A 27,867-nucleotide genomic window follows, 5' to 3' on the forward strand; every position below is an offset into this window, starting at 1 on the left:
TCTGACCTACCTGGGTTCAAGTAGCCATTGTCATAAGGCGTGTAAGTGTCATAATTTTGCATAATACTTAATGGATGGAACCAAAAGACTTGGGACAAGATGGGAAGATACTCAGCGCAATCTTGAACCATAAAATAACAAACACTGTTACCAATGCACACATCATCATCACCTCATTTATGTGATTATTGGGTTTTATGCTCTGAAAATGGAGGAGTCAGTGACAGTCAGGCAATGTTGTGTCATGTCAATGATAGCATTGATGCAGGTTATCTGGGCTATTGTATCTTCTAATATTGTACTTATGAATACACAAATATGAATGATTGAATCGGGAAGGATGGGACAGTGGTCTATGTTGGTGACATCACCTTTGAATTCTGTGGCAACCGCCCCGCAAACACACAAACACACACCTATTATGTCTCTTTGTAGACCCTGGTAGGTTTGTGTTTCCAGTAATCATTAAACTAATCCAGTAATAATTGAATGTAAAACCTTTGTGTAGAGTTACTGTATTACCTAACACAGACAACAGGAAATAAAGGCAAGTCATGTCTCTGCCAGTAAATTGTGAAATGCTGCTTCCCTATATAGTTCACCAGTTTTGACCAGAGCATTATGGGCACTGGTCGAAAGCAGTGCAGTGGAAAAAGGGTGCCATTTTGGACATAGTCTTTAGTGAGAATGTATGACTCAACGAAAATCTATCTGTATTATAATTGGTTTGAATGTTGAACTTAATAATGTTTTGAGATGCTGTTGTGTATCAAGCTAGCCTGCTCTCTGAACCCAAAAGAGCCAAAGTCTCACAATGTAGCATACAATGTAGCACAGCACTACAATAAAATCTGCTAAATATGTGTAAGTGACCAATAAAATATGATTTGATTTTAATAATGGATGGGATATGCAGTACAGTGTGTATTCCACCAAGTTACTCAAAGTGATTTAAGAGGTGCGGCTGATCGATCCAACTCCTCCACTACCAAAGCACCAGGGTGTGATTGATTAAATGGATATGAATGGCATATCCATAACCCTAACTCCCTAACCCCAAACCCTTACCACTCTAAATCCAACATGGGTTTGCTGACCAGTGGTGTCTCTAGATTTTCCCTTCACTTTGGTGATGTAACGAGCGGCAGCCATTTTGTGCCAGAAAGCACATCACGCTACACCTCACGTTATTCCCGTTATCTAACATTTATCACACCGGTATGTCAAGGCTTCATTCAGATCATTCAAGACAGTATAATAGGTTTATACTTACTTTTATAATTACTATCTGTCTCTCTGACACTTAAACTGAAGAAGACATTTTTGGTTTAGACCTGGGAACTCATTTATAAAATGTTCTTAGTTTTTATACTACATTTAAAAGGCTTTTATAACTTCTCCATGTATAGCCAAGTACATTGATCTTCATCATGTAAGTTATTTTGAGGTAGTGTGTGTGTGTGTGTGTGTGTGTGTGTGTGTGTGTGTGTGTGTGTGTGTGTGTGTGTGTGTGTGTGTGTGTGTGTGTGTGTGTGTGTGTGTGTGTGTGTGTGTGTGTGTGTGTGGCATCAAAATGTGTGATCTGTTGCCACAAGAAAAGGGCAACCAGTGAAGAACAAACCATTGTAAATATAACCCATATTTATGTTTATTTCTTTTCCCTTTTGTACTTTCATTATTTGCACATCGTTACAGCACTGTTTATAGCCATAATATAACATTTGAAATGTCTCTATTCTTTTGGAACTTTTGTGAGTGTAATGTTCATTGTAAAAAAAAAAATGTTTATTTCACTTTTGTTTATTATCTACCTCACTTGCTTTGGCAATGTAAACACACGTTTCCCATGCCAATAAAGCCCCTTGAATTGAGAGGAGCAGTGGGACTTCTCGCGAGGCTTCCTCTGATCAGCCTACTACTACTTTTTTTCCTCAGTCGTGGAGCGCTTTATCAGCGGCAGTCTCCCCCCGTCGTCCTAACAGCATAGTAAGGGTCACTACCCCCACTCAATACACACAGAGAGAGAGACGGGCACATTAAACAAACACCTAGGTCTGACAGAAAAGCAGCGAAGACCGTAATTAAACCGCGCATCTTTGCTCCCCGACTAGAAACCCTCCCTCACCCCCTAACTGTGCCGAGGACACTGGGTTTAACGTCGTCTAAATAGGTTGACAGGGTGAGGAGGGTCGCTTGTCTCCCAGGGGATTCTGCGAAGCAGCGTCTTTAGCCGGGTTGGACCCACTAGGCTACTAACTAGCCAGGTAAGGTAAAACGCACAGCCTGAGCCCAGCTCGGTTCGGCTCGAGCTCCGTGCGTGTCTGTCATTTTATAGACGTTTTGCTGGAAATGACACGATCTAACCTCGCGCCTCTGTCATTCTCGTCGGTGAGTGAAATAGAATTGGAATATTCGAATGTGGGATATTCATTCACCCCGGCAACATGATCATGCAATTGGATATGGTGGGAAAGAGAGAGAGGTGGGAGGGAGAGAGGGGGTGACTGTGCGTGAGTGTGGTGGGGTATAGCTACTGTGCAGTCGTTGTTGCGTGTGTGACGCGCCTTCCACGGTGAGACCACTGAGACACGTGTGTTTGTTGGCGTTCGTCTCCTGGCACACACCTGTTTGGTTCATACTTTGCCGATGTCTCGTCTGTTATGTTTGTAATAGATTTTATAGACAGTGGGCGTCGTGTTTGTTACATGAACACTGGATGCGAAACGGAACATACAGGATTATATAGCTAGGCTTATTATTATGTTGCAAATGAAATTGTGTCAAATCTGTGCGTTGAGCAACACGGATTATGTAGGCCAAATCAGTGTTTATTGTAGGCCTGTTATTACTATTATTATTAGGCCTATTATTATTAGGCCTATTATCTTTTATTGTCCATTAGCTCATGACTGTCTCCTTCCATGTCTTTCTGTTTAATAGCGTCATTAGTCTTACCATGGCAACCAATTTCATAGTCTAGCCCGATGGCTGTGATCCTGTGCCATGTTGGAAAGATCAGGACAGACAGACATTTACTGGTAATGTCAGGAATGTCTGATGTATGTTTACCTCAGCTGGCAGTGACATAACACACACACACACAGCAGCAAGGTAATGTAGCTGGGTAACCAGGACTCTACCTGGAGAGAGAGAGAGAGAGAGAGAGAGAGAGAGAGAGAGAGAGAGAGAGAGTGTGTGTGATGCTCCTTGATGTTGCATAATGTCTGTCTATGGTGCTACTGTCAAAACAAGATGGCTTGGTTTGCTGCTATAACACCATATCTTCAGACTATAGGCTATATGTCTAATCTACATGTTACAAGATATAGGCTACTCCATAGAGAGAGATTGATAGATAGGCCTAGATTGATGGATAGATATGTGCTCTATAATTTCATTAAAAGCAGGAGGGTGGCGTCTTGTGAGTGGTGAGTGGCGCGTGGGCACACAGAGAGAGAGAGAGAGGCACACGTAAAGTCTTTTGACTAAAACAAAGTCTTGTTTACCTCGACTACCACCTGGACGCCTTTCCTACGCACTTCTCAGTAGTTGGTATTATTATCTTATGCAGGTGCATAACAGGTTTTGCAGGTGTGGTTCTCTTGCACGCGCCGAATACATTTTATTCATCAGCTGAAAAACCTTGCTGGCCAACAGATTCTTCTCGTGGAGTTTTCAGCCAATAGGGTTTTCAACACATTTATCTAAAGCCATCCCTTTAAATTTGGTCTACCTTTTTAATTTGAATGTTCTCGACAGACACAAGAACATATGAAGAGAACGATCAAGAATATTAGGGACAATGAAAAAAGCCATGTAAATACAGCATATTTGTCTCCTTTTCAGTGGTAATTGGTAGATTTAAAAATACTCTGATCTTGTATATTATTTAGGGTTAGGAAAGTATTTCTGAATAATAAAAACAACAGGGTTGGAGAGCCTTTATGCACACAATATATTGGCGAATCAAAAATAGTGTTTTGCTTCATCCTGAAAGTTCCCATTCAACTGTTCAATCCAGTAAATATTGGAAGGTGAGAAGAGTGTACAATAGGGGTTGAAGAGTAGTCCTATAAATCTACCCTAAGGAGCTGCATGGAACTGGGATGACAACGCTCCTGCGTTCCATAATGATTCAAATATGCTACATGTCCCCAATTATTGCACAACTTGTAATACATTAGCCTAATATGATCCACTATTGCTAGAGATCCTCAGGAACAACCACAGGAACGACCACAGGAACGACCACAGGAACGACCACAGGAACGACCACAGGAACGACCACAGGAACGACCACAGGAACAACCACAGGAACGACCACAGGAACAACCACAGGAACGACCACAGGAACGACCACAGGAACAACCACAGGAACGACCACAGGAACAACCACAGGAACAACCACAGGAACGACCACAGGAACGACCACAGGAACGACCACAGGAACAACCACAGGAACGACCACAGGAACGACCACAGGAACGACCACAGGAACGACCACAGGAACAACCACAGGAACGACCACAGGAACGACCACAGGAACGACCACAGGAACAACCACAGGAACAACCACAGGAACGACCACAGGAACATGAGAGAAATGAAAGTCAAATTAATTATCTAGTAATGGAATGATGCAAAATGTAAGGAAACTAACACTAAAGTGACAGTTATAAATGTAAGGAAACTAACACTAAAGTGACAGTTATAAATGTAAGGAAACTAACACTAAAGTGACAGTTATAAATGTAAGGAAACTAACACTAAAGTGACAGTTATAAATGTAAGGAAACCAACACTAAAGTGACAGTTATAAATGTAAGGAAACTAACACTAAAGTGACAGTTATAAATGTAAGGAAACTAACACTAAAGTGACAGTTATAAATGTAAGGAAACTAACACTAAAGTGACAGTTATAAATGTAAGGAAACTAACACTAAAGTGACAGTTATAAATGTAAGGAAACTAACAGTAAAGTGACAGTTATAAATGTAAGGAAACTAACACTAAAGTGACAGTTATAAATGTAAGGAAACTAACACTGAAGTGACAGTTATAAATGTAAGGAAACTAACACTAAAGTGACAGTTATAAATGTAAGGAAATCAACACTAAAGTGACAGTTATAAATGTAAGGAAACTAACACTAAAGTGACAGTTATAAATGTAAGGAAACTAACACTAAAATGACAGTTATAAATGTAAGGAAACCAACACTAAAGTGACAGTTATAAATGTGAGGAAAGTAACACTAAAGTGACAGTTATAAATGTAAGGAAACTAACACTAAAGTGACAGTTATAAATGTAAGGAAACTAACACTAAAGTGACAGTTATAAATGTAAGGAAACTAACACTAAAGTGACAGTTATAAATGTAAGGAAACCAACACTAAAGTGACAGTTATAAATGTAAGGAAACCAACACTAAAGTGACAGTTATAAATGTAAGGAAACTAACACTAAAGTGACAGTTATAAATGTAAGGAAACCAACACTAAAGTGACAGTTATAAATGTAAGGAAACTAACACTAAAGTGACAGTTATAAATGTAAGGAAACTAACACTAAAGTGACAGTTATAAATGTAAGGAAACCAACACTAAAGTGACAGTTATAAATGTAAGGAAACCAACACTAAAGTGACAGTTTTTATTTATGTGGGTATATTTGACGGTGGTTGCCAATAGTGGCTAATATTTAACACAATACAAATTGTAAAAAAAATACAGTGAAAAGCCTGGGAATATAATGAAGACATTCTAGAAATCATAAATCAACTCGGTAGGTTTGCTACTATACTGCCATGTGTGCATGGCTACAGAAGCTTATACTAAAGCTTGAGTCTCCAAATGTAATCCCTGCACTTTACAAGGCCAGCATTTCATAAACTTCACTGTGGGAAAGTTGACATGTTGATATCCAAACACGCCCCCATTCACATCAACTGGGCTGTAGTGGAGCGGTGTCCAAAATCACTAAGGATCTATCATGGTCCACACACACCAACACAGTCGCGAAGATTGCACGACAACGGCTCTTCCCCCTCAGGAGGCTGAAAAGATTTGGCATGGGGTCTCAGATCCTCAAAGTTATACAGATGCAACATTGAGAGAATCTTGACTGGCTGCATCACCGCCTGGTATGGCGACAGCTTGGCAACTGAATGCAAGGCGCTACAGAGGGTAGTGCTTATGGCCCAGTACATCACAGGGGCCGAGGTCCCTGCCATCCAGGACCTGTATATCAGGCGGTGTCAGAGGAAGGCCCTAAAAATTGTCAGACTCCAGCCACCAAGTAATAGACTGTTCTCTCTGCTACCGCACCTTTTTTTACTCATCACATACACTGCTGCTAGTATTTATTCTGTCACTTTATTAGTAGTACTAGTACTATGTACATAGAGTTGAAGTCGGAAGTTTACATACACTTAGGTTGGAGTCATTAAAACTCGTTTTTCAACCACTCCACAAATTTCTTGTTAAACTATAGTTTTGGCAAGTCGGTTAGGACATCTACTTTGTGCATGACAGAAGTAATCTTTCCAACAATTGTTTCCTGACAGATTATTTCACTTATAATTCACTGTATCACAATTCCAGTGGGTCAGAAGTTTACACACACTAAGTTGACTATGCCTTTAAACAGCTTGGAAATTTCCAGAAAAGTATGTCATGGCTTTAGAAGCTTCTGATAGGCTAATTGACATAATTTGAGTCAATTGGAGATGTACCTGTGGATGTATTTCAAGGCCTACCTTCAAACTCGGTGCATCTTTGCTTGACATCATGGGAAAATCAAAATAAATCAGCCAAGACCTCAGAAAAACAATTGTAGACCTCCACAAGTCTGGTTCATCCTTGGGAGAAATTTCCAAATTCCTGAAGGTACCACGTTCATCTGTACAAACAATAGTACGCAAGTATAAACACCATGGGACCAAGCAGCCATCATACCACTCAGGAAGGAGACTCGTTCTGTCTAGAGATGAACGTACTTTGGTGCGTAAAGTGCAAATCAATCCCAGAATAACAGCAAAGGACCTTGTGAAGATGCTGGAAGAAACAGGTACAAAAGTATCTATATCCACAGTAAAACAAGTCCTATATCGACATAACCTGAAAGGCTGCTCAGCAAGGAAGAAGCCACTGCTCCAAAACCGCAATAAAAAAAGCCAGATTATTTGCAACTGCACATGGGGACAAAGATCATACTTTTTGGAGAAATGTCCTCTGGTCTGACGAAACAAAAATAGAACTGTTTGGCCATAATGACCATCGTTATGTTTGGAGGAAAAGGGGGGAGGGTTGCTAGCCGAAGAACACCATCCCAACCGTGAAGCATGTGGGTGGCAGCATCATGTTGTGGGGGTGCTTTGCTACAGGAGGGACTGGTGCACTTCACAAAATAGATGGCATCATGAGGCAGGAAAATGATGTGGATATATTGAAGCAACATCTCAAGACATCAGTCAGGAAGTTAAAGCTTGGTCGCAAATGGGTCTTCCAAATGGACAATGAACTCAAGCATACTTCCAAAGTTGTGGCAAAATGGCTTAAGGACAACAAAGTCAAGGTATTGGAGTGGCCATCACAAGCCCTGGCCTTAATCCTATAGAAAATGTGTGGGCAGAACGGAAAAAGCGTGTGCGAGCAAGGAGGCCTACAAACCTGACTCAGTTACACCAGCTCTGTCAGGAGGAATGGGCCAAAATTCACCCAACGTCTTGCGGGAAGCTTGTGGAAGGCTACTCGAAACATTTGACCCAAGTTAAACAATTTAAAGGTAATGCTATAAAATACTAATTGAGTGTATGTAAACTTCTGACCCACTGGGAATGTGATGAAAGAAATAAAAGCTGAAATAAATCATTCTCTACTATTATTCTGACATTTCACATTCTTAAAATAAAGTGGTGATCCTAACTGACCTAAGACAGGATTCAATGTCAGGAATTGTGAAAAACTGAGTTTAAATGTATTTGGCTAAGGTCTATGTAAACTTCCGACTTCAACTGTGTCTACCTCAACTACAGTGCCTTGCAAAATTATTCACCCTCCTTGGCGTTTTCCTATTTTGTTGCATTACAACCTGTAATTTAAATTGATTTTTATTTGAATTGCATGTAATGGACATACACAAAATAGTCAAATGGTGAAGTGAAATGAAAAAAAAACTTGTTTAAAAAATATATATAAAAATGTCAAACGGAAAAGCGGTGTGTGCTTATTGTTCACCCCCTTTGCTATGAATCCCCTAAATAAGATCTGGTGCAACCAATTACCTTCAGAAGTCACATAATTAGTTAGATTGCACACAAGTGGACTTCATTTATGTGTCACATGATCTGTCACATGATCTCAGTGTATATATACACCTGTTCTGAAAGGCCCCAGAGTCTGCAACACCACTAAGCAAGGGCCACCACCAAGCAAGTGGCACCATGAAGACCAAGGAGCTCTCCAAACAGGTCAGGGACAAAGTTGTGGAGAAGTATAGATCAGGGTTGGGTTATAAAAAAATATCTGAAACTTTGAACATCCCACAGAGCACCATTAAATACTTTATTAAAAAATGGAAAGAATATGGCACCACAACAAACCTGCCAAGAGAGGGCCGCCCACCAGAACTCACGGACCAGGCAAGGTGGGCATTAATCAGAGAGGCAACAAAGAGACCAACGATAACCCTGAAGGAGCTGCAAAGCTCCACAGTGGAGATTGGAGTATCTGTCCATAGGACCACTTTAACCCGTACACTCAACAGAGCTGAGCTTCACGGAGGAGTGGCCAGAAAAAAAGCCATTGCTTAAAGAAATAAATAAGTAAACATGTTTGGTGTTCACCAAAAGGCATGTGGGAGACTCCCCAAACATATGGAAGAAGGTACTTTGGTCAGATGAGACTAAAATGTAACTTTTTGGCCATCAAGAAAAACGCTATGTCTGGCGCAAACCCAACACCTCTCATCACCCCGAGCACCATCCCCTCAGTGAAGCATGGTGGTGGCAGCATCATGCTGTGGGGATGTTTTTCATCAGCAGGGACTGGGAATCTGGTCAGAATTGAAAGAATGATGGATGGCGCTAAATACAGGGAAATTCTTGAGGGAAACCTGTTTCAGTCTTCCAGAGATTTGAGACTGGGATGGAGGTTTACCTTCCAGCAGGACAATGACCCTAAGCATACTGCTAAAGCAACACTCGAGTGGTTTAAGAGGAAACATTTAAATGTCTTGTAATGGCCTAGTCAAAGCCCAGACCTCAATCCAATTGAGAATCTGTGGTATGACTTAAAGATTGTTGTACACCAGCGGAACCCATCCAACTTGAAGGAGCTGGAGCAGTTTTGCCTTGAAGAATGGACAGAAATCCCAGTGGCTAGATGTGCCAAGCTTATAGAGACATACCCCAAGAGACTTGCAGCTGTAATTGCTGCAAAAGGTGGCTCTACAAAGTATTAACATTGGGGGGGTGAATAGTTATGCACGCTCAAGTTTTCATGTTTTCGTGTTTGTTTGTTTATTTAACAATAAATATTTTTCATCTTCAAAGTGGTAGGCATGTTGTGTAAATGAAATGATACAAACCCCCCAAATAACTATTTTAATTCCAGGCTGTAATGCAACAAAATAGGAAAAATGCCAATGGAGGTGAATACTTTCGCAAGCCACTGTACCTCGTACACCTGCACATCCACTCGGTACTGGTACCCCTTGTAGATAACTTGGCTATCATTACTCATTGTGTAAATATTTTAACTTTTATAACGTGATTTACTTCAATTATTTCGCTATTCTCTCTGCGTTGTTGGGGAAGGGCCAGTAAGTAAGCATTTCACTGTTAGTCCGGTTGTTCACGAAGCATGTGACGAATAAAAATTCATTTTATTTGAATGATTTGGTAAGCGTGTTGGGCCAGGAACCGAAAGGTCACTGGTTCGAATACCCGAGCCGACAAGGTGATTCATCTGTCGATGTGCCCTTGAACAAGGCACTTAACCCTAATTTACTCCAGGGGCGCCGTACTTCTATGTCTGACCCTGTAAAATAGGGTCGCAGGACCAAATTGTATTTTCTTCCTAATAGCGCGCACAGTGGACCCTGCGTGCCCATGTCTAGTAGGCTAGTATTTACATTTACATTTACATTTTAGTCATTTAGCAGACGCTCTTATCCAGAGCGACTTACAGTAAGTAGTGAATGCATACATTTCATACAATTTCATACATTTTTTTTTTTTTTTTTTTTTTAATAAATTTTTTTCTGTGCTGTATTTGTTGTGATAAGTAAGCTTGCTTGCATTCTATTCTACTCTGATTCATCGTGATCCCGTTACATGTTTTTTCTTCAACGAAAAGGCCTATATTGGATAGCCAATAGGCTCTGTGTATTAAGGTTGGGCGCTATTACAATAGCGTTGTCTATCGACGATGATTGACAGCCATCGTCTATGGGGATTTACATCGTGATGTGTCAGACGATGGTTTAGAACTTGACTGGCGCTGCACAGTAAAAAACGAAGTCTCGCAGCACACAGCGGGGCAGCACACAGCGGGGCAGCACACAGCGGGGCAGCACTCAGCGGGGCAGCACTCAGCGGGGCAGCACACAGCGGGGCAGCACTCAGCGGGGCAGCACTCAGCGGGGCAGCACTCACCGGGGCAGCACACAGCGGGGCAGCACTCAGCGGGGCAGCACTCAGCGGGGCAGCACACAGCGGGGCAGCACACAGCGGGGCAGCACACAGCGGGGCAGCACTCAGCGGGGCAGCACTCAGCGGGACAGTACACATTACATTCTGAGGAATTAGCTATAGTCTATTTCAAACAATATGTTACATAGTCTGCACAACGCAAGAGAGGAATGTAGGCCAGACAGAGCGGAGAATTCCACCAAAGCAGGAAAAATTGTCCAGTTGGAAAACAATATTATTTATTTTATTAGGCAAATTAAGCAATTATTATCCAGTTGTGAAGACGGAAGGCTGCTTCTATCCAGCCCATGATGTAGTCCTATAACCTGGCTTACTACGTTAAGACAGTCCTCATCAGACAGTCACTGTTCCATCATGATGTAGTCCTATAACCTGGCTCACTACGTTAAGACAGTCCTCATCAGACAGTCACTGTTCCATCATGATGTAGTCCTATAACCTGGCTCACTACGTTAAGACAGTCCTCATCAGATCATGATGTAGTCCTATAACCTTGGTCACTACGTTAAGACAGTCCTCATCAGACAGTCACTGTTCCATCAGGATGTAGTCCTATAACCTGGCTCGCTACGTTAAGACAGTCCTCATCAGACAGTCACTGTTCCATCATGATGTAGTCCTATAACCTGGCTCACTACGTTAAGACAGTTCTCATCAGACAGTCACTGTTCCATCATGATGTAGTCCTATAACCTGGCTCACTACGTTAAGACAGCCCTCATCAGACAGTCACTGTTCCATCATGATGTAGTCCTATAACCTGGCTCACTACGTTAAGACAGTCCTCATCAGACAGTCACTGTTCCATCATGATGTAGTCCTATAACCTGGCTCACTACGTTAAGACAGTCCTCATCGAATGTCACTGCTCCATCAAGATGTAGTCCTATAACCTGGCTCACTACGTTAAGACAGTCCTCATCAGACAGTCACTGTTCCATCATGATGTAGTCCTATAACCTGGCTCACTACGTTAAGACAGCCCTCATCAGTCACTGTTCCATCAGGATGTAGTCCTATAACCTGGCTCACTACGTTAAGACAGTCCTCATCAGACAGTCACTGTTCCATCATGATGTAGTCCTATAACCTGGCTCACTACGTTAAGACAGCCCTCATCAGTCACTGTTCCATCAGGATGTAGTCCTATAACCTGGCTCACTACGTTAAGACAGTCCTCATCAGACAGTCACTGTTCCATCATGATGTAGTCCTATAACCTGGCTCACTACGTTAAGACAGTCCTCATCAGACAGTCACTGTTCCATCAGGATGTAGTCCTATAACCTGGCTCACTACGTTAAGACAGTCCTCATCAGACAGTCACTGTTCCATCATGATGTAGTCCTATAACCTGGCTCACTACGTTAAGACAGTCCTCATCAGACAGTCACTGTTCCATCATGATGTAGTCCTATAACCTGGCTCACTACGTTAAGACAGTCCTCATCAGACAGTCACTGTTCCATCAGGATGTAGTCCTATAACCTGGCTCACTACGTTAAGACAGTCCTCATCAGACAGTCACTGTTCCATCAGGATGTAGTCCTATAACCTGGCTCACTACGTTAAGACAGTCCTCATCAGACAGTCACTGTTCCATCATGATGTAGTCCTATAACCTGGCTCACTACGTTAAGACAGTCCTCATCAGACAGTCACTGTTCCATCATGATGTAGTCCTATAACCTGGCTCACTACGTTAAGACAGTCCTCATCAGACAGTCACTGTTCCATCAGGATGTAGTCCTATAACCTGGCTCACTACGTTAAGACAGTCCTCATCAGACAGTCACTGTTCCATCATGATGTAGTCCTATAACCTGGCTCACTACGTTAAGACAGTCCTCATCAGATCATGATGTAGTCCTATAACCTGGCTCACTACGTTAAGACAGTCCTCATCAGACAGTCACTGTTCCATCATGATGTAGTCCTATAACCTGGCTCACTACGTTAAGACAGCCCTCATCAGACAGTCACTGTTCCATCATGATGTAGTCCTATAACCTGGCTCACTACGTTAAGACAGTCCTCATCAGACAGTCACTGTTCCATCATGATGTAGTCCTATAACCTGGCTCACTACGTTAAGACAGTCCTCATCAGACAGTCACTGTTCCATCATGATGTAGTCCTATAACCTGGCTCACTACGTTAAGACAGTCCTCATCAGACAGTCACTGTTCCATCAGGATTCGTCCAGTTGTGTTCGATTCCGCACTGTAGCCCAACTGTTTTTATTATTTATTAGTAGTATTTTTGGGGGCTTGGCCAATGGGGGCAATAGCATCGTATATCACTATGTTTTATGGGTACATAATCACCATAGGACAAAGGTTGACATCGCCCAACCATACTGTGTTCAGTATACTGCAATGTGTGCCTCCAATAACTGTGTGTGTGTGTGTGTGTGTGTGTGTGTGTGTGTGTGTGTGTGTGTGTGTGTGTGTGTGTGTGAGCAAAGCTGGAGTCTGGTGGGTGAAACATTAGCCCATACTCATCAAACTGTCAGTGTCCTGGAGACGTATAGCTAGGTCTGTATAGCTAGGTCTGTATAGCTAGGTCTGCCATGTAACCCAGAGTGACAGATCGGGGCGCGCGTCACTTAAAGTAAAAAACGACTGTGTGTGCACAGATAAAGATAAACAGAGAAATATATGTGACGATGCCATATACGCATACAGCAGCAGTTGGCCTCGGTGGGATCGGGAGAGAGGTGATACCACGAGAATAGAGCTACACACAGCGAAGACGGAGGGAGAACAGACACACACACACACACACACACACACACACACACACACACACACACACAGAGCTGCAGTGGAAGTCATGCACCCCTATTCCTGATGTGCCTCCCAAACTAATCATGTCGCTATGGCAACCACACATTGCAAAACCTAAACAACAACCTACAACTTCACGTGTGTGTGTGTTTTAGAGATCCTTGCGGCCGTATCAGCTGAGTTGGTCTGATTAATTTGACTGCTATAGTGTCATGTTTTCCTGCAATATTCAATATTGCTTTAAGTTATTTCCTTTCCCTTGTCTTTTTAAAGCCGAACTCACGCAGTCACTTTAGTAAATCCCTATCAAGCCCCTGTCTTTTTCCAAGCCTCCCTCTCTCCCTTTTTCCATATATCTATATTTATCTTTCTTTCTTTCTTCCTCTTTTTCTCTTTCTCTCTCTTTCTCTAGATCCGAGGGACTCCAGACACAACAGAGACCACAAACCTCTGACTACCTGAAACCAGAACCAGGAAGTAAACAACACAGAAAACAACAACATCATGAAGACCTCCACCGTCTTCCTCCTCCTCTCGCTCCTCGCCTCACTCTCTTGTTCCCAGAGCGACTCTCCAGAACTCACCGTGACAACGCGGGCAGGAAGCTTACGCGGCATCCGCCTACCGACACCCGACAGGAGTCACGTGACCGCTTTCCTCGGCATCCCATTCGCCGAGCCCCCGCTGGGCAAGAAGCGCTTCCGTAAGGCGGAGCCCAAGAAGCCGTGGTCGGGAGTGTTCGACGCTAGCTCCTACCCCAACGCCTGCTATCAGTTCATTGACACCTCTTTCCCCGGGTTCCAAGGATCTGAGATGTGGAACCCGAACAGGTTTACATTTACTTGGCCATTTTCCAGGGTTCTCAGATGTGTAACCCTAACTTGTTGATTGTTTAAGACATCTTCTTGTTGCGTCCCTAAATGCACTATATTCCCTATTTAGTGCACTACTTTTGACTAGGGCTCTTAGTGCACTACTTTTGACCAGAGTCCTATGTAGGAAACGGGGCCATTTCGGACATTTGGTTATCATGTTATTTATTCTCTTTTACTTCCTTTCATTATTTTACGGTAAAGTGTGTTTTGTGATTTTAAATGGATTTTAAATTATACCTGTTGTGATGGTAGCTAGCAAGGCCACAATGTTCACTAAATACAGTTTGATTTGATCTGATTCCAACAGGGAGATGAGTGAGGACTGCCTATACCTCAACGTCTGGGTCCCAACCTCCCCCAGACCTCACAACCTCACCGTGATGGTGTGGATCTACGGTGGAGGCTTCTACAGGTAAGTAGCCCAGTGGGCTAAGCAGATGGCCCTGTAACTGGAGGGTTTGATTTGGCAACTAGAGGGCTGCTGGGTTCACATCCTAACAACAATCACTTAACTCCAATTGTGCCCTTGTGCAAGGCACAACATGCTCTCCATCCAGGGGTGCTTGGTGTGTGTGATATCTGATTGATAAATGAACAAAAGACAACGTGCTCTCTATCCAGAGACAAAGTTCCATGTAACATATGGACAATAATGTTACATTGTTTTGTATTGTTCTACAGTGGCTCCTCGTCCCTGGATGTGTATGACGGACGTTACCTGGCCCACTCTGAGAAGGTGGTGGTGGTGTCCATGAACTACCGTGTCGGGGCCTTTGGTTTCCTGGCCCTTCATGGCTCTTCGGAGGCCCCGGGGAATGTGGGGCTCCTAGACCAACGTATGGCCCTCCAGTGGATCCAGGATAACATACATATCTTCGGGGGAAACCCCAAGCAGGTAATGATAACAAAGAGTTTGTGTGTGTGCGTTCTTGCCTGCGTGCTTGGGAGATGCTCTCTACAAATTCAATATTAATATTATGAACTACTACTACTCGTAGGTGACCATCTTTGGGGAGAGTGCAGGAGCAGTCTCTGTGGGAATACACCTCCTATCTCCAGACAGCCGCCCCACCTTCACCCGAGCCATCCTCCAGAGTGGAGTCCCTAACTGTCCCTGGGCCACTGTTACACCCGCTGAAGCCCAGCGGAGAGCTGCCATGTTGGGGAAGCTGGTGGGCTGTCCCTCTTGGGGTAACGACACAGAGCTGGTGGACTGTCTCCGTAACAAGCCCCCCCAGGACCTCATCGACCAGGAGTGGCAGGTCATTTACATTGACGTTTTACATACATTTTTACATCTTACGGAAAGTTTTACATCTACGGAAATTCATGTTTTGTAACGGCTGTCTGAAGAGAGAGTAGACCAAGGTGCAGCGGAGTTAGTGTTCATCATGAATATTTAATTACGTAAGAACACAATACAAAAAACAAGAAAACCGACAGCCAAACAGTACTGACAGGAAACACACTGAACAGAAACAATTACCCACAAAACCCAAAGGAAAAACATGCTCCTTATGTGTGACTCCCAATCAGCAACAACGAACTTCAGCTGTGCCTGATTGGGAACCACATACGGCCCAAAACAAAGAAACACACAAACATAGAAAAAGGAACATAGAACGCCCACCCAATGTAACACCCTGGCCTAACCAAAATAAAGAACAAAAACCCCTCTCTATGGCCAGGGCGTTACATGTTTACCTTTTATATTTCCGTTTTACGCAAAGCTTTGCATTTATGTTTACCTTTATGAGTATATATGTCTATTTTACTTTAAAATGTTGAATTGTGCATTTAAACTTAATTTTACATTTATATTTTACATTTTTACATATGTAAGGAATGTGTTCTAAATTAGGCTAAATAGAGAAATAAACAGTCAAGGTTTTGTGTTGACATTTATATTTGATCATGAATAAGTAGTACAGTTCTAGTGAATAGGGTCCCTATGGTTTATTTGATATTATTTACCTTTTTCCCCCAGGTCATGCCGTGGTCGGCCATCTTCCGTTTCTCCTTCGTGCCGGTCATCGATGGCGTGGTCCTTCCTGACAACCCAGAGGCCATGCTCTCATCAGGCAACATCAAAGACACCCAAATTCTTCTGGGAGTCAACCGGGACGAGGGCTCCTTCTTCCTCCTCTACGGAGCCCCCGGCTTCAGCAAGGTGTGTGTGTGTGTGTGTGTGTGTGTGTGTGTGTGTGTGTGTGTGTGTGTGTGTGTGTGTGTGTGTGTGTGTGTGTGTGTGTGTGTGTGTGTTAGGGCCATGACGATACCAGTATCTCGATATTCATTAGTAATGTTACAAGGAAACAAAACACGAAGCGAATTTCACTTCTTTAGGAAAACAGCCCTAATGTTGGAAACAACCATCATTATGTTGTCATCCAGTTTCACATGTATTTATTGTCCAAGCTATATGTTACATACAGAACAATACACATACATACAATATGTTACATACAGAACAATACACATACAATATGTTACATACAGAACAATACACATACATACAATATGTTACATACAGAACAATACACATACATACAATATGTTACATACAGAACAATATACATACAATATGTTACATACAGAACAATATACATACAATATGTTACATACAGAACAATACACATACAATATGTTACATACAGAACAATACACATACAATATGTTACATACAGAACAATACACATACATACAATATGTTATATACAGAACAATACACATACATACAATATGTTACATACAGAACAATACACATACATACAATATGTTACATACAGAACAATACACATACAATATGTTACATACAGAACAATATACATACAATATGTTACATACAGAACAATACACATACAATATGTTACATACAGAACAATACACATACAATATGTTACATACAGAACAATACACATACATACAATATGTTATATACAGAACAATACACATACATACAATATGTTACATACAGAACAATACACATACATACAATATGTTACATACAGAACAATACACATACATACAATATGTTATATACAGAAGGTTTTTAAAGGACCAAAGAGTTTGATCTGCTTTGTGTTTTCATTTTTGCCACGGAACAAATATTTTGATGCTGATATCGTCACAGCCCTTGTGTGTGTGTGTGTGTGTGTGTGTGTGTGTGTGTGTGTGTGTGTGTGTGTGTGTGTGTGTGTGTGTGTGTGTGTGTGTGTGTGTGTCTGTGTGTGTCTGTGTGTGTGTCTGTGTGCGCGCTCCAATGACACTAATACAATTCCACCCTAATCTTTCATTGGCCCTCCATAGGACAACGAGTCATTGATCTCCCGTGAGGACTTCCTGGAGAGCGTGAAGCTGAGTGTCCCGCATGCCAACGAAATCGGCCAGGAGGCTGTGGTGCTGCAGGTAGGTGGACCAGCAGGATAAGGAGGTGGACCTGTAGCCAAAAGGTTGCTGGTTTGAAACCCGGGTTAAGCCGGGCTCTGAAAAAAAGCGGTAATTGATCTGGCACCTTGAGGTTTGCTGGATGTGTGTGATTAGTGAATCAAATAGTCTAATAAAGTTGCTTTGTATGAAGGTCCCTGGTTTGAATACCAGTCTAATAAAGTTGCTTTGTATGAAGGTCCCTGGTTTGAATACCAGTCTAATAAAGTTGTATTGTATGAACGTCCCTGGTTTGAATACCAGTCTAATAAAGTTGCTTTGTATGAAGGTCCCTGGTTTGAATACCAGTCTAATAAAGTTGTGTTGTATGAACGTCCCTGGTTTGAATACCAGTCTAATAAAGTTGTATTGTGTTACAGTACACTGACTGGTTCGATGAGAACAATGGGGTGAAGAACCGAGACTCCCTGGATGACGTGGTCGGAGACCATAATGTCATCTGCCCTCTGCAGCACTTTGCCAGGACCTACTCCCAGCTCCACTCCAACCTGGGTGCCAACAATGGACAACAGGCGGGCAACGCTGGAGCCATGACCAAGGACGGGAACTCACAAGGTAAGAATTGTTCATAAATGTTTTTTCAAATATGTTATTTAATGTCTCGTTGGCTTTTAAAGTAACTGTTCAGTGAAAATCTTACTTTTAAAAGTTCAAATAATGTTGTTGGCTCATCCTATACTCCTATTTGTGCAAAGCAAAAATGTCCGATTTTTTTTTGTTTTCTGAACCCCCACTACTCGCATTAATATTTTTGATACCGGTGTAGAATATTATTGATACCGGTGTAGAATGTTATTGATACCGGTGTAGAATGTTATTGATACCGGTGTAGAATGTTATTGATACCGGTGTAGAATGTTATTGATACCGGTGTAGAATGTTATTGATACCGGTGTAGAATGTTATTGATACCGGTGTAGAATGTTATTGATACCGGTGTAGAATGTTATTGATACCGGTGTAGAATATTATTGATACCGGTGTAGAATGTTATTGATACCGGTGTAGAATGTTATTGATACCGGTGTAGAATGTTATTGATACCGGTGTAGAATGTTATTGATACCGGTGTAGAATGTTATTGATACCGGTGTAGAATATTATTGATACCGGTGTAGAATATTATTGATACCGGTTTGATTTAAGGTGACCACGCCCCCGAGTAGAGTAATCCCATGTAATCAGACTAGTTTTGGCGTCATCCTAAACAAACTACTGACACTTATGTCATTTCAATAAACGCTTTCAGCAGCGTCACACGTTGTTATTCACGTACTTGGCTGTCACAACAAATTATTTGCATGATACGTATGCTGCCACTCTGTGTTACCCGGCCAGCTAACACTGACAGTAAAGCTGTCGTATTATACTGACCTGCTAACACTGACAGTAAAGCTGTCGCATTATACTGACCTGCTAACACTGACAGTAAAGCTGTCACATTATACTGACCTGCTAACACTGACAGTAAAGCTGTCGCATTATACTGACCTGCTAACACTGACAGTAAAGCTGTCGTATTATACTGACCTGCTAACACTGACAGTAAAGCTGTCACATTATACTGACCTGCTAACACTGACAGTAAAGCTGTCGTATTATACTGACCTGCTAACACTGACAGTAAAGCTGTCGTATTATACTGACCTGCTAACACTGACAGTAAAGCTGTCGTATTATACTGACCTGCTAACACTGACAGTAAAGCTGTCGTATTATACTGACCTGCTAACACTGACAGTAAAGCTGTCACATTATACTGACCTGCTAACACTGACAGTAAAGCTGTCGTATTATACTGACCTGCTAACACTGACAGTAAAGCTGTCGTATTATACTTACATCACTGTTTGTTTACCGCTATCTTTTTTTGCCGGTTAACTGACATTAGCTGGCAGGCTAGTGAGAGAAATGAATCTGGATCTAATTTGCTAGTCTTAGACATACCGCGTAACTGCTTGCTGTCTTTGCCTGCAGTCTAGGTCTAGGTATCTAGAAAAGTTGATTCTTGTTGGCTTGACTATATGTCCTTTCAACTTGCTGGAGACCAGCTGGGGAGACAACCTTACCAAATGGCCCAAAGTAGACTATGGTGATATCTACACCTACGTGGTGGAATCTCCAGGGTTACACAGGCAATACACATAGCTAGTTAGATACAAACAAGTATTAGCTAGCGACTTACGGTGAATGAAGTGCTTCAAAACACACAAATGTATCGAGTAACCGGAGCCCACAGCTTTCCATCATCATTGCGTCGTATAGCCTGAAACCATGAGGTTCGTCTAACCTGGTCCTTGGGCAGTTGATGAAACTTAATTTGGCGGTCATTTCTCCTACTATTGTTCAAACAAAATGGTACGCAGCATCTTAGCTATGAAAGCAGGGTTAGTCAGCTAGCCTTAGCTATGAAAGCAGGGTTAGTCAGCTAGCCTTAGCTATGAAAGCAGGGATAGTCAGCTAGCCTTAGCTATGAAAGCAGGGTTAGTCAGCTAGCCTTAGCTATGAAAGCAGGGTTAGTCAGCTAGCCTTAGCTATGAAAGCAGGGATAGTCAGCTAGCCTTAGCTATGAAAGCAGGGTTAGTCAGCTAGCCTTAGCTATGAAAGCAGGGTTAGTCAGCTAGCCTTAGCTATGAAAGCAGGGTTAAGAAAGTCCATTGGAATTGGCTCTTTGGCTGATAATCGTGACAGACTGTCGCATGGAATGTACATCTGTTCACGCTAACATTTTCACGGTTAGAATCAGTGTTTTTAGGCATGATGTAGTTTGTTGATTTAAAAGACGACATGGAAGTATCGCTACAATCCCGTTAGCGGGATCATTTTTGTTAGAAATAAGAGCGCCGTATTCAAAACCACAAATCTAATCATTTCTACTTCTCAAACATAGGACTATCTTACACCGTTTTATAGATACACTTCTCCTGAATCGAACCACGTTGTCCGATTTCAAAAAGGCTTTACAGCGAAAGCAAAACCTTACATTATGTTAGGAGAGTACATCGACACAATAGCCACACCGCCATTTTCTGACCAACCACATGCATCACAAATAACCAAAACACAGCTAAATGAAGCACTAACCTTTGACAATCTTCATCAGATGACACTCCTAAGACATCATGTTACACAATACATGCATTCTTTTGTTCGATAAAGTTCATATTTATATATAAAAACAGCATTTTACATTGGCGCGTGATGTTCAGAAAATATTTTCCCTCAAATGCTTCCGGTGAATCAGTGCTACAATTTACAAAATTACTATTCGAAAACATTGGTAAAATATAATATTGTCATTCAAAGAATTATAGATTAACATCTCGTGAATGCAACCGCATTGCCAGATTTAAAAATAACTTTACTGGGAAATCACACTTTGCAATAAACGAGGTGATATGCTCAGAAAAATAGGCTAGGCGATACAGGTTAGCGCCATCTTGGAGTCATCTAAAATCAAATATACTATTGTAAATATTCACTTACCTTTGATTATCTTCATCAGAAGGCACTTCCAGGAATCCCAGGTCCACAAGAAATATAGTTTTGTTCGAAAAAGTAAATTTATGTCCCAATAGCTCCTTCTTGTTAGCGCGTTCCGAAGGCTACTCAAAATGTACGAAGCGCACGGGACTTGTCGTCACGAAAGTGCTTTTTTTTTCATTTACGTTCGTTCAAACATGTCAAACGTTGTATAGCATAAATCTTTAGGGCCTTTTTCAATCAGAACTTCAATAATATTCAAGGCGGACGATTGCATTGTCTTACAAAACGTTTCGGAACGAGAGAGTACCCACGGGCACGCGCATCATAGTAGAAATGGACTTCCCCCTATGACAAACTTTCCAGGCCTCTCGTTCGGTCAGTTTTTACCGGAGAAGACTCAAACCACTTTGTAAAGACTGTTGACATCTAGTGGAAGCCGTAGGAAGTGCTAAATGATTAATAAGTCCCTGTGTGTTTCATAGGCAAAGGCTTGAAAGTGATTCCACACATCAGATTTCCACTTCCTGTTAGGATTTCTCTCAGGGTTTTGACTGCCATATGAGTTCTGTTATACTTACAGACACCATTCCAACAGTTTTAGAAACTTTAGAGTGTTTTCTATCCAAATCGAATAATAATATGCATATCCTAGGTTCTGAGTTTGTGTAGGAGGCAGTTTAATATGGGCACGTATTTTTTTCTAAATTCTCAATAGCGCCCCCTGGCCTTAAGGTGCGTCAAGAGGTTAAAAATGACCAACCAATCATGTACAAAATGTTCATAGAATGATCAAAAAAAAGAATTTAACCATTGTTGGGTTATAAGTAAAGTAGGAAATTTAACATGGGAGTGAAGGGAGTAACCTAAGAAATTTAACATGGGAGTGAAGGGAGTAACCTAAGAAATTTAACATGGGAGTGAAGGGAGTAACCTAAGAAATTTAACATGGGAGTGAAGGGAGTAACCTAAGAAATTTAACATGGGAGTGAAGGGAGTAACCTAAGAAATTTAACATGGGAGTGAAGGGAGTAACCTAAGAAATTTAACATGGGAGTGAAGGGAGTAACCTAAGAAATTTAACATGGGAGTGAAGGGAGTAACCTAAGAAATTTAACATGGGAGTGAAGGGAGTGACCTAAGAAATTTAACATGGGAGTAAAGGGAGTAACCTGTGTCTGTACCCTCCTCGGGGGCGTGGTCACGTTAAGCCACGCCTCGCCATGTGTATCTGTACGTCCACACCATTCCAACACAGAAAGCTGGTTTTTAACATACTTAATTGCCATTTTTTTTGGAAGGAAAACTATTTCACTCATAATGTAATTGATGTTGTTCAAACAAAAAGTCTAACTCAAAGTCCTGTGTTATAATATAATATATGCCATTTAGCAGACGCTTTTATCCAAAGCGACTTACAGCCATGCGTGCATACATTTGACGTATGAGTGGTACCGGGAATCAAACCCACTACTCTGGTGTTACAACCACCATGCTCTACCATTGCCTCTCCTATACCTCCATTGATCCCAGGTGGAGTGTACCTTTGCCTGTTACAGATATAAAGTATAATACACCAGAGTGGTTGATGTCATAGACCTGCATAGCTTTAGGCAGCCATCTTGGTCAGGGATTCATTCTGGTGTCCTATTTTATTCTATGCTCTACCCCAAACTCTATAGGTGGAGTGTACCTGTACCTGTTTGACCACCGTGCGTCTAACCTGGCGTGGCCTGGGTGGATGGGCGTTATCCATGGTTACGAGATAGAGTTTGTGTTCGGCATGCCACTGGACAAGAGACTCAACTACACAGCCGACGAGGAGAAACTGAGCCGACGCATGATGAGATACTGGGCTAACTTCGCACGCACCGGGTAATAGAGAGAGAGAGAGAGGGGGGGGGGGGGGGGGAGCGGGCGAATCAGAGAGAGAGAAAGAGAGGGGGGAGAGAGCGAAAGAGAGAGGGGGAGAGAGCGAGAAAGAGAGGGGAGAGAGAAAGAGAGGTGGAGGGGAGAGAAAGGGGGGGAGAGAGAGAGAGAGAGAGAGAGAGAGAGCGAATCAGAGAGAGAGAAAGAGAGGGGGGAGAGAGCGAAAGAGAGAGGGGGAGAGAGCGAGAAAGAGGGGGGAGAGAGAAAGAGAGGTGGAGGGGGGAGAGAGAGAGAGAAAGAGGGGGACATATCTTTCTTCCTCTCTCTCTGACTCCTTCCTTCCACCTCTCTCTCCAGTAACCCCAACATCAATTTTGACGGCAGTGTGGATAGCAGGCAGAGGTGGCCGCAGTTCACCAACAGTGAGCAAAAACACGTGGGGCTGAACACAGAATCTCTGAAGATCCACAAGGGCCTGCGGAACCAGCTGTGTGCATTCTGGAACCGCTTTCTGCCACGCCTCCTCAATATCACCGGTAAGGGGGTTACACACACGCATATTCATTATTTAATTAATTATTGGGCTGCAAGTATATATTCAGCTGATTTATACAGAGATATTCTGAGGGAGCTCTGTGCAGCTAACTGTCTTTTACAGAGAAAAATACTCAACTGACTGACAGAACTATAAAAAGAACTGAGACAGGAGAGAGAGAGGGGGGCGGGAGGAGAGAGAGTGAACGAGAAGGGGCGAGTGAGGGGGGAGGGGGTGAGATGGTGTAGATTGTTTGGTTTTGCAGTGGAACTTTGTTCATGGTCAGTACCCAGAGTCAGATTGGATGAAGAAGTATAGGACAATGATGTCATAGATGTTAGGTTAGTTCCGGAATCTAAATGCCATACACACATTCTTGGGAACCAGATGTTGCATCCAGTGGTTCATTTGTAAATCGGGAGGTGGGGCACAAAAAGTGAGTGTGAGAGGGGGTGACCTGAGGAGTTCTGAGGTACCAGAACGCATGAGAAAAATAAATCACCTTTTATAATAAAGCATTGCATGTATATCATCGCATTTGCGTAGTAGCATAGAGCAGTAGAGTAGAGGCACTTACAGAAGTTGAACACATGGGAAAAATGTGGTCTTTTTTTACTTTTTCACATAACGTTTTTTTGAGGGGGCAGGAGAATTAACTCAAATGAACTTTCATCGATCGCTTTTATTATAATTTTGACATTGAAAAAAGTGAATGATTTTTTTATGCCACGGGAGGTACAGGATCTGGCCAAATAGGTTCAGGAACATAACAGTTCAGAACGGAGAACAGGATCCGACTCATATTAAACACTGACTGCATTCCAAATTGAACCCGAATCTCTATAAAGTGCACTACTTTTACCCGGGCCCATGGGGCAGCCTGTTCACTATAAACTCAATAGGGTGCCAGTTGAGACAGGTTAGCAGGAGGAAGAGAATGGAGATGGGTCGTTCGCGAACGAGTCGGCTCTAAGAGCCAGACGCAGTGTCAACCAATGAACCAAAGATGCGTGAGGGAGGGCCGAACCAACTCACACAGTCAGTCACACACTTAGCAGCCGACGAGAGAGAGGAAGGACAGCTGTGAAAACAACAGCTGGAAAATGAGTCGGAAGCGCAGTAGCATTTGGATGCATTTTAATAATGTAGACAATGTTAGAACACAGTATAGAATTTGCAAAACAAAATCTTATATGAAGGCGGTTCTACGCACAACCTACACCGGCATATGTGAACTGAGCACCCAACTGTGAAGCTAGCTGTAGCGGAGCTTGGAGAAACTAGCGGGCCTGCTAGTGATAGTGGTGGAGCCAGCACCTCCACACGTGGAGATGTATCCACTCAGTCCAGTAGACCTGCTAGTGATAATGGTGGAGCCTGCACCTCCACACGTGGAGATGTATCCACTCAGTCAAGTAGACCTGCTCCGCAACCCACAGCAACGCAGTCTTCTATGGACCAGTTCATGCCAAAGTCTATGTCTGTAGCAAAACAAGGCCAAATTGATATTGCATTGGCTAAAATGATTGCCACCAATTTCCAGCCATTTTCGATCGTGGAGGACAGAGGTTTTAGAAATGATAGCAATAGTCTAAATCCAATGTACACAATTCCAAGCAGGAAAACCCTTTCAAAATCACTTATTCCACAACTGTATGAGAGCACACAGGCTTCAGTGCGGGAAAGAGTCCAAAAAGCTACTGCAGTTTGCCATTTTATATGTTGAAGCAGTTTCTTGAGTCAAAGGATGCCATCATCTCTACCCTGGCCATTGTCAATGCACCTGTTGATGCTCTGACCCAAGAGAAATGGGAGGTGGTGGAGGAGGTCTGCAGAGTCCTGGAACCCTTTGAGTAGGTCACTGTGGAGATCAGTGGAGAGGTACAGTAAACAGTTATTACTACATCATTATTTAATCCAGTATTATATATGTATACGAGCAGTAGATGAGAATGTAGTATCAGTAGACAAAACATGAACCTGAACTAATAAGTTACTGTTCTCTCTTTTCAGCTATGTGACAGCCTCAAAAATGATACTCCTGTGTAAGGGTCTGCAGCGAATCACAGCCAGCCGCCAGAGAGAAGCAAATGTAACCACAGGACATGTGACAGAGTTGATGGACACCCTATGTTCATCAATGGACAGAAAGTTCCACAGAATGGAATATAATCATGTGCTATCAGAAACCGCTGCACTTGACCCCAGGTTTAAGAAGTTAGCCTTCAGTGATGCCAGAGCGATTGATGAGGCTCTTCAGAGAATAACCTCAGCAGCAGGGAGGGACAGCCCCAGCAGTCAGCTGACTCAGGCACCAGGACAACAGGAAGAAGAGGGATCAGATGGAGGGACAGCCCCAGCAGTCAGCTGGCTCAGGCACCAGGGCAACAGGAAGAAGAGGGATCAGATGGAGGGACAGCCCCAGCAGTCAGCTGGCTCAGGCACCAGGGCAACAGGAAGAAGAGGGATCAGATGGAGGGACAGCCCCAGCAGTCAGCTGGCTCAGGCACCAGGGCAACAGGAAGAAGAGGGATCAGATGGAGGGACAGCCCCAGCAGTCAGCTGGCTCAGGCACCAGGGCAACAGGAAGAAGAGGGATCAGATGGAGCAGAAGAACCAGCAGTAGTGCCACAAACATCTGCTGTTTGGATGCTGTTTGACGAGAGAGCAACTGGGGATGCAGCACGAAGGAATCCCTCAGCAGATGCCATAATGGAGCTCCGATCCTATTTGGAGGAGACAGATCCTCTGAGCTGGTGGATCTGCAGATCATCTGAGCTGGTGGAAGAACAAGGCCTCTGTCTACCCACGGCTTACTAAAGTCATGGCAGGGAGACTCTGCATAGTGGCCACATCCGTTCCCTCTGAGAGGGTCTTCTCGAAAACGGGACAAATAATTACTGAGAGAAGAAACCACATCAGCCCCTCGAAAGTGAGGCAGTTTGCATTTCTGAATGCAAATCTCTCAGAAAAGCTAAATATGGTCAGCATTGCTGTGTGCTGCTGGTTATAACATGGTAATAAAGAGAGAGAAAAGAGGGACCAGTTTAATGTTTTAAGTGGGATGCTGCAGTTTTGCACATTGTTATTTATTTTTCTTTGATATGGTGCAATATTATATTATTTTTGTTCAGATTGTATTCGTTTTGAATTGTTACATTTATATGCACTTTGTTTATATACATTAAAAAAGTTATACTTTAAATGCAAATATTTAATAGCGTTATTTTTCATAACAAACCAATGCATTTTTAAATACATTGTGGTTAAGGTAGAGTATGATATCATTTAATTAGAATTGTTTTATACTCTTATATTTAATCTCCCCTTCCTTCGTTCGTCAGTATTCTCTCCTCCTTCGTCAGTATTCCCTCCGCCTTCGTCAGTATTCCCTCCTCCTTCGTCAGTATTCCCTCCGCCTTCGTCAGTATTCCCTCCTCCTTCGTCAGTATTCCCTCCTCCTTCGTCAGTATTCCCTCCGCCTTCGTCAGTATTCCCTCTGCCTTCGTCAGTATTCCCTCTGCCTTCGTCAGTATTCCCTCCTCCTTCGTCAGTATGTGTTAATGTTAGAGATCTGTGTGAAACATGTCTGGTAATCCTCTGACCCTAACCTATGACCTCTGGCCAGAAAAACAGGGTCTCCCACCCTGGGTTCCTCTCCGACTAGGACTCTGTGAATGATAGTGTGTGATTCCATCTGTGGGCGAGAGTGGTCACTCTCTTTCACTTGTAGTAATATCTCTCTCGCTCTCTCTCTCTCCCCTTTCTCCTCCCTCGCTTTCTCTTCCTCCCCAGATAACATAGACGAGGCAGAGCGTCAGTGGAAGGTGGAGTTCCATCGCTGGTCCTCCTACATGATGCATTGGAAGAGCCAATTCGACCATTACAGCAAGCAAGAGCGCTGCACTGACCTCTGAGGAGAGGAGAGGGAGAGAGAGAGAGAGAGAGAGAGATGCCGACCATGTCCTTCCATATTATCCTACATGTCTTCATGTGATATGTTGAGGCTTGGTATGTTGAGGCTATTATATTTAACTCAATGTGTTTTTTCTGGTTTCCATTGCGGAGGTTATTGCAGGTCCATAAGACTATTCATCAGACAGGAGTTATGGAAGGAGGTGGTCATTGATGAAGAGTTTGAATAGGTGTGT

The 27,867-nt window shown here is 42.7% G+C and overlaps 1 protein-coding gene across 1 annotated transcript; it reads left to right on the forward strand.

Annotated features, from left to right (window-relative positions):
- Window positions 1-1,914: 1,914 nt before the first annotated feature.
- LOC106577883 (acetylcholinesterase) lies at window positions 1,915-27,867 on the forward strand. Its single transcript, XM_014156310.3, has 11 exons — window positions 1,915-2,264; window positions 13,920-14,337; window positions 14,690-14,794; window positions 15,064-15,277; window positions 15,381-15,644; window positions 16,370-16,552; window positions 17,692-17,790; window positions 18,189-18,384; window positions 22,995-23,187; window positions 23,539-23,717; window positions 27,512-27,867. The coding sequence occupies exons 2-11, from the start codon at window positions 14,012-14,014 to the stop codon at window positions 27,631-27,633; spliced, it is 1,881 nt and encodes a 626-aa protein (XP_014011785.1). The 5' UTR covers window positions 1,915-2,264; window positions 13,920-14,011; the 3' UTR covers window positions 27,634-27,867.

This window comes from Salmo salar, chromosome 18 (assembly GCF_965601325.2).
Source record: "Salmo salar chromosome 18, fSalSal1, whole genome shotgun sequence".
NCBI lineage: Eukaryota > Metazoa > Chordata > Actinopteri > Salmoniformes > Salmonidae > Salmo > Salmo salar.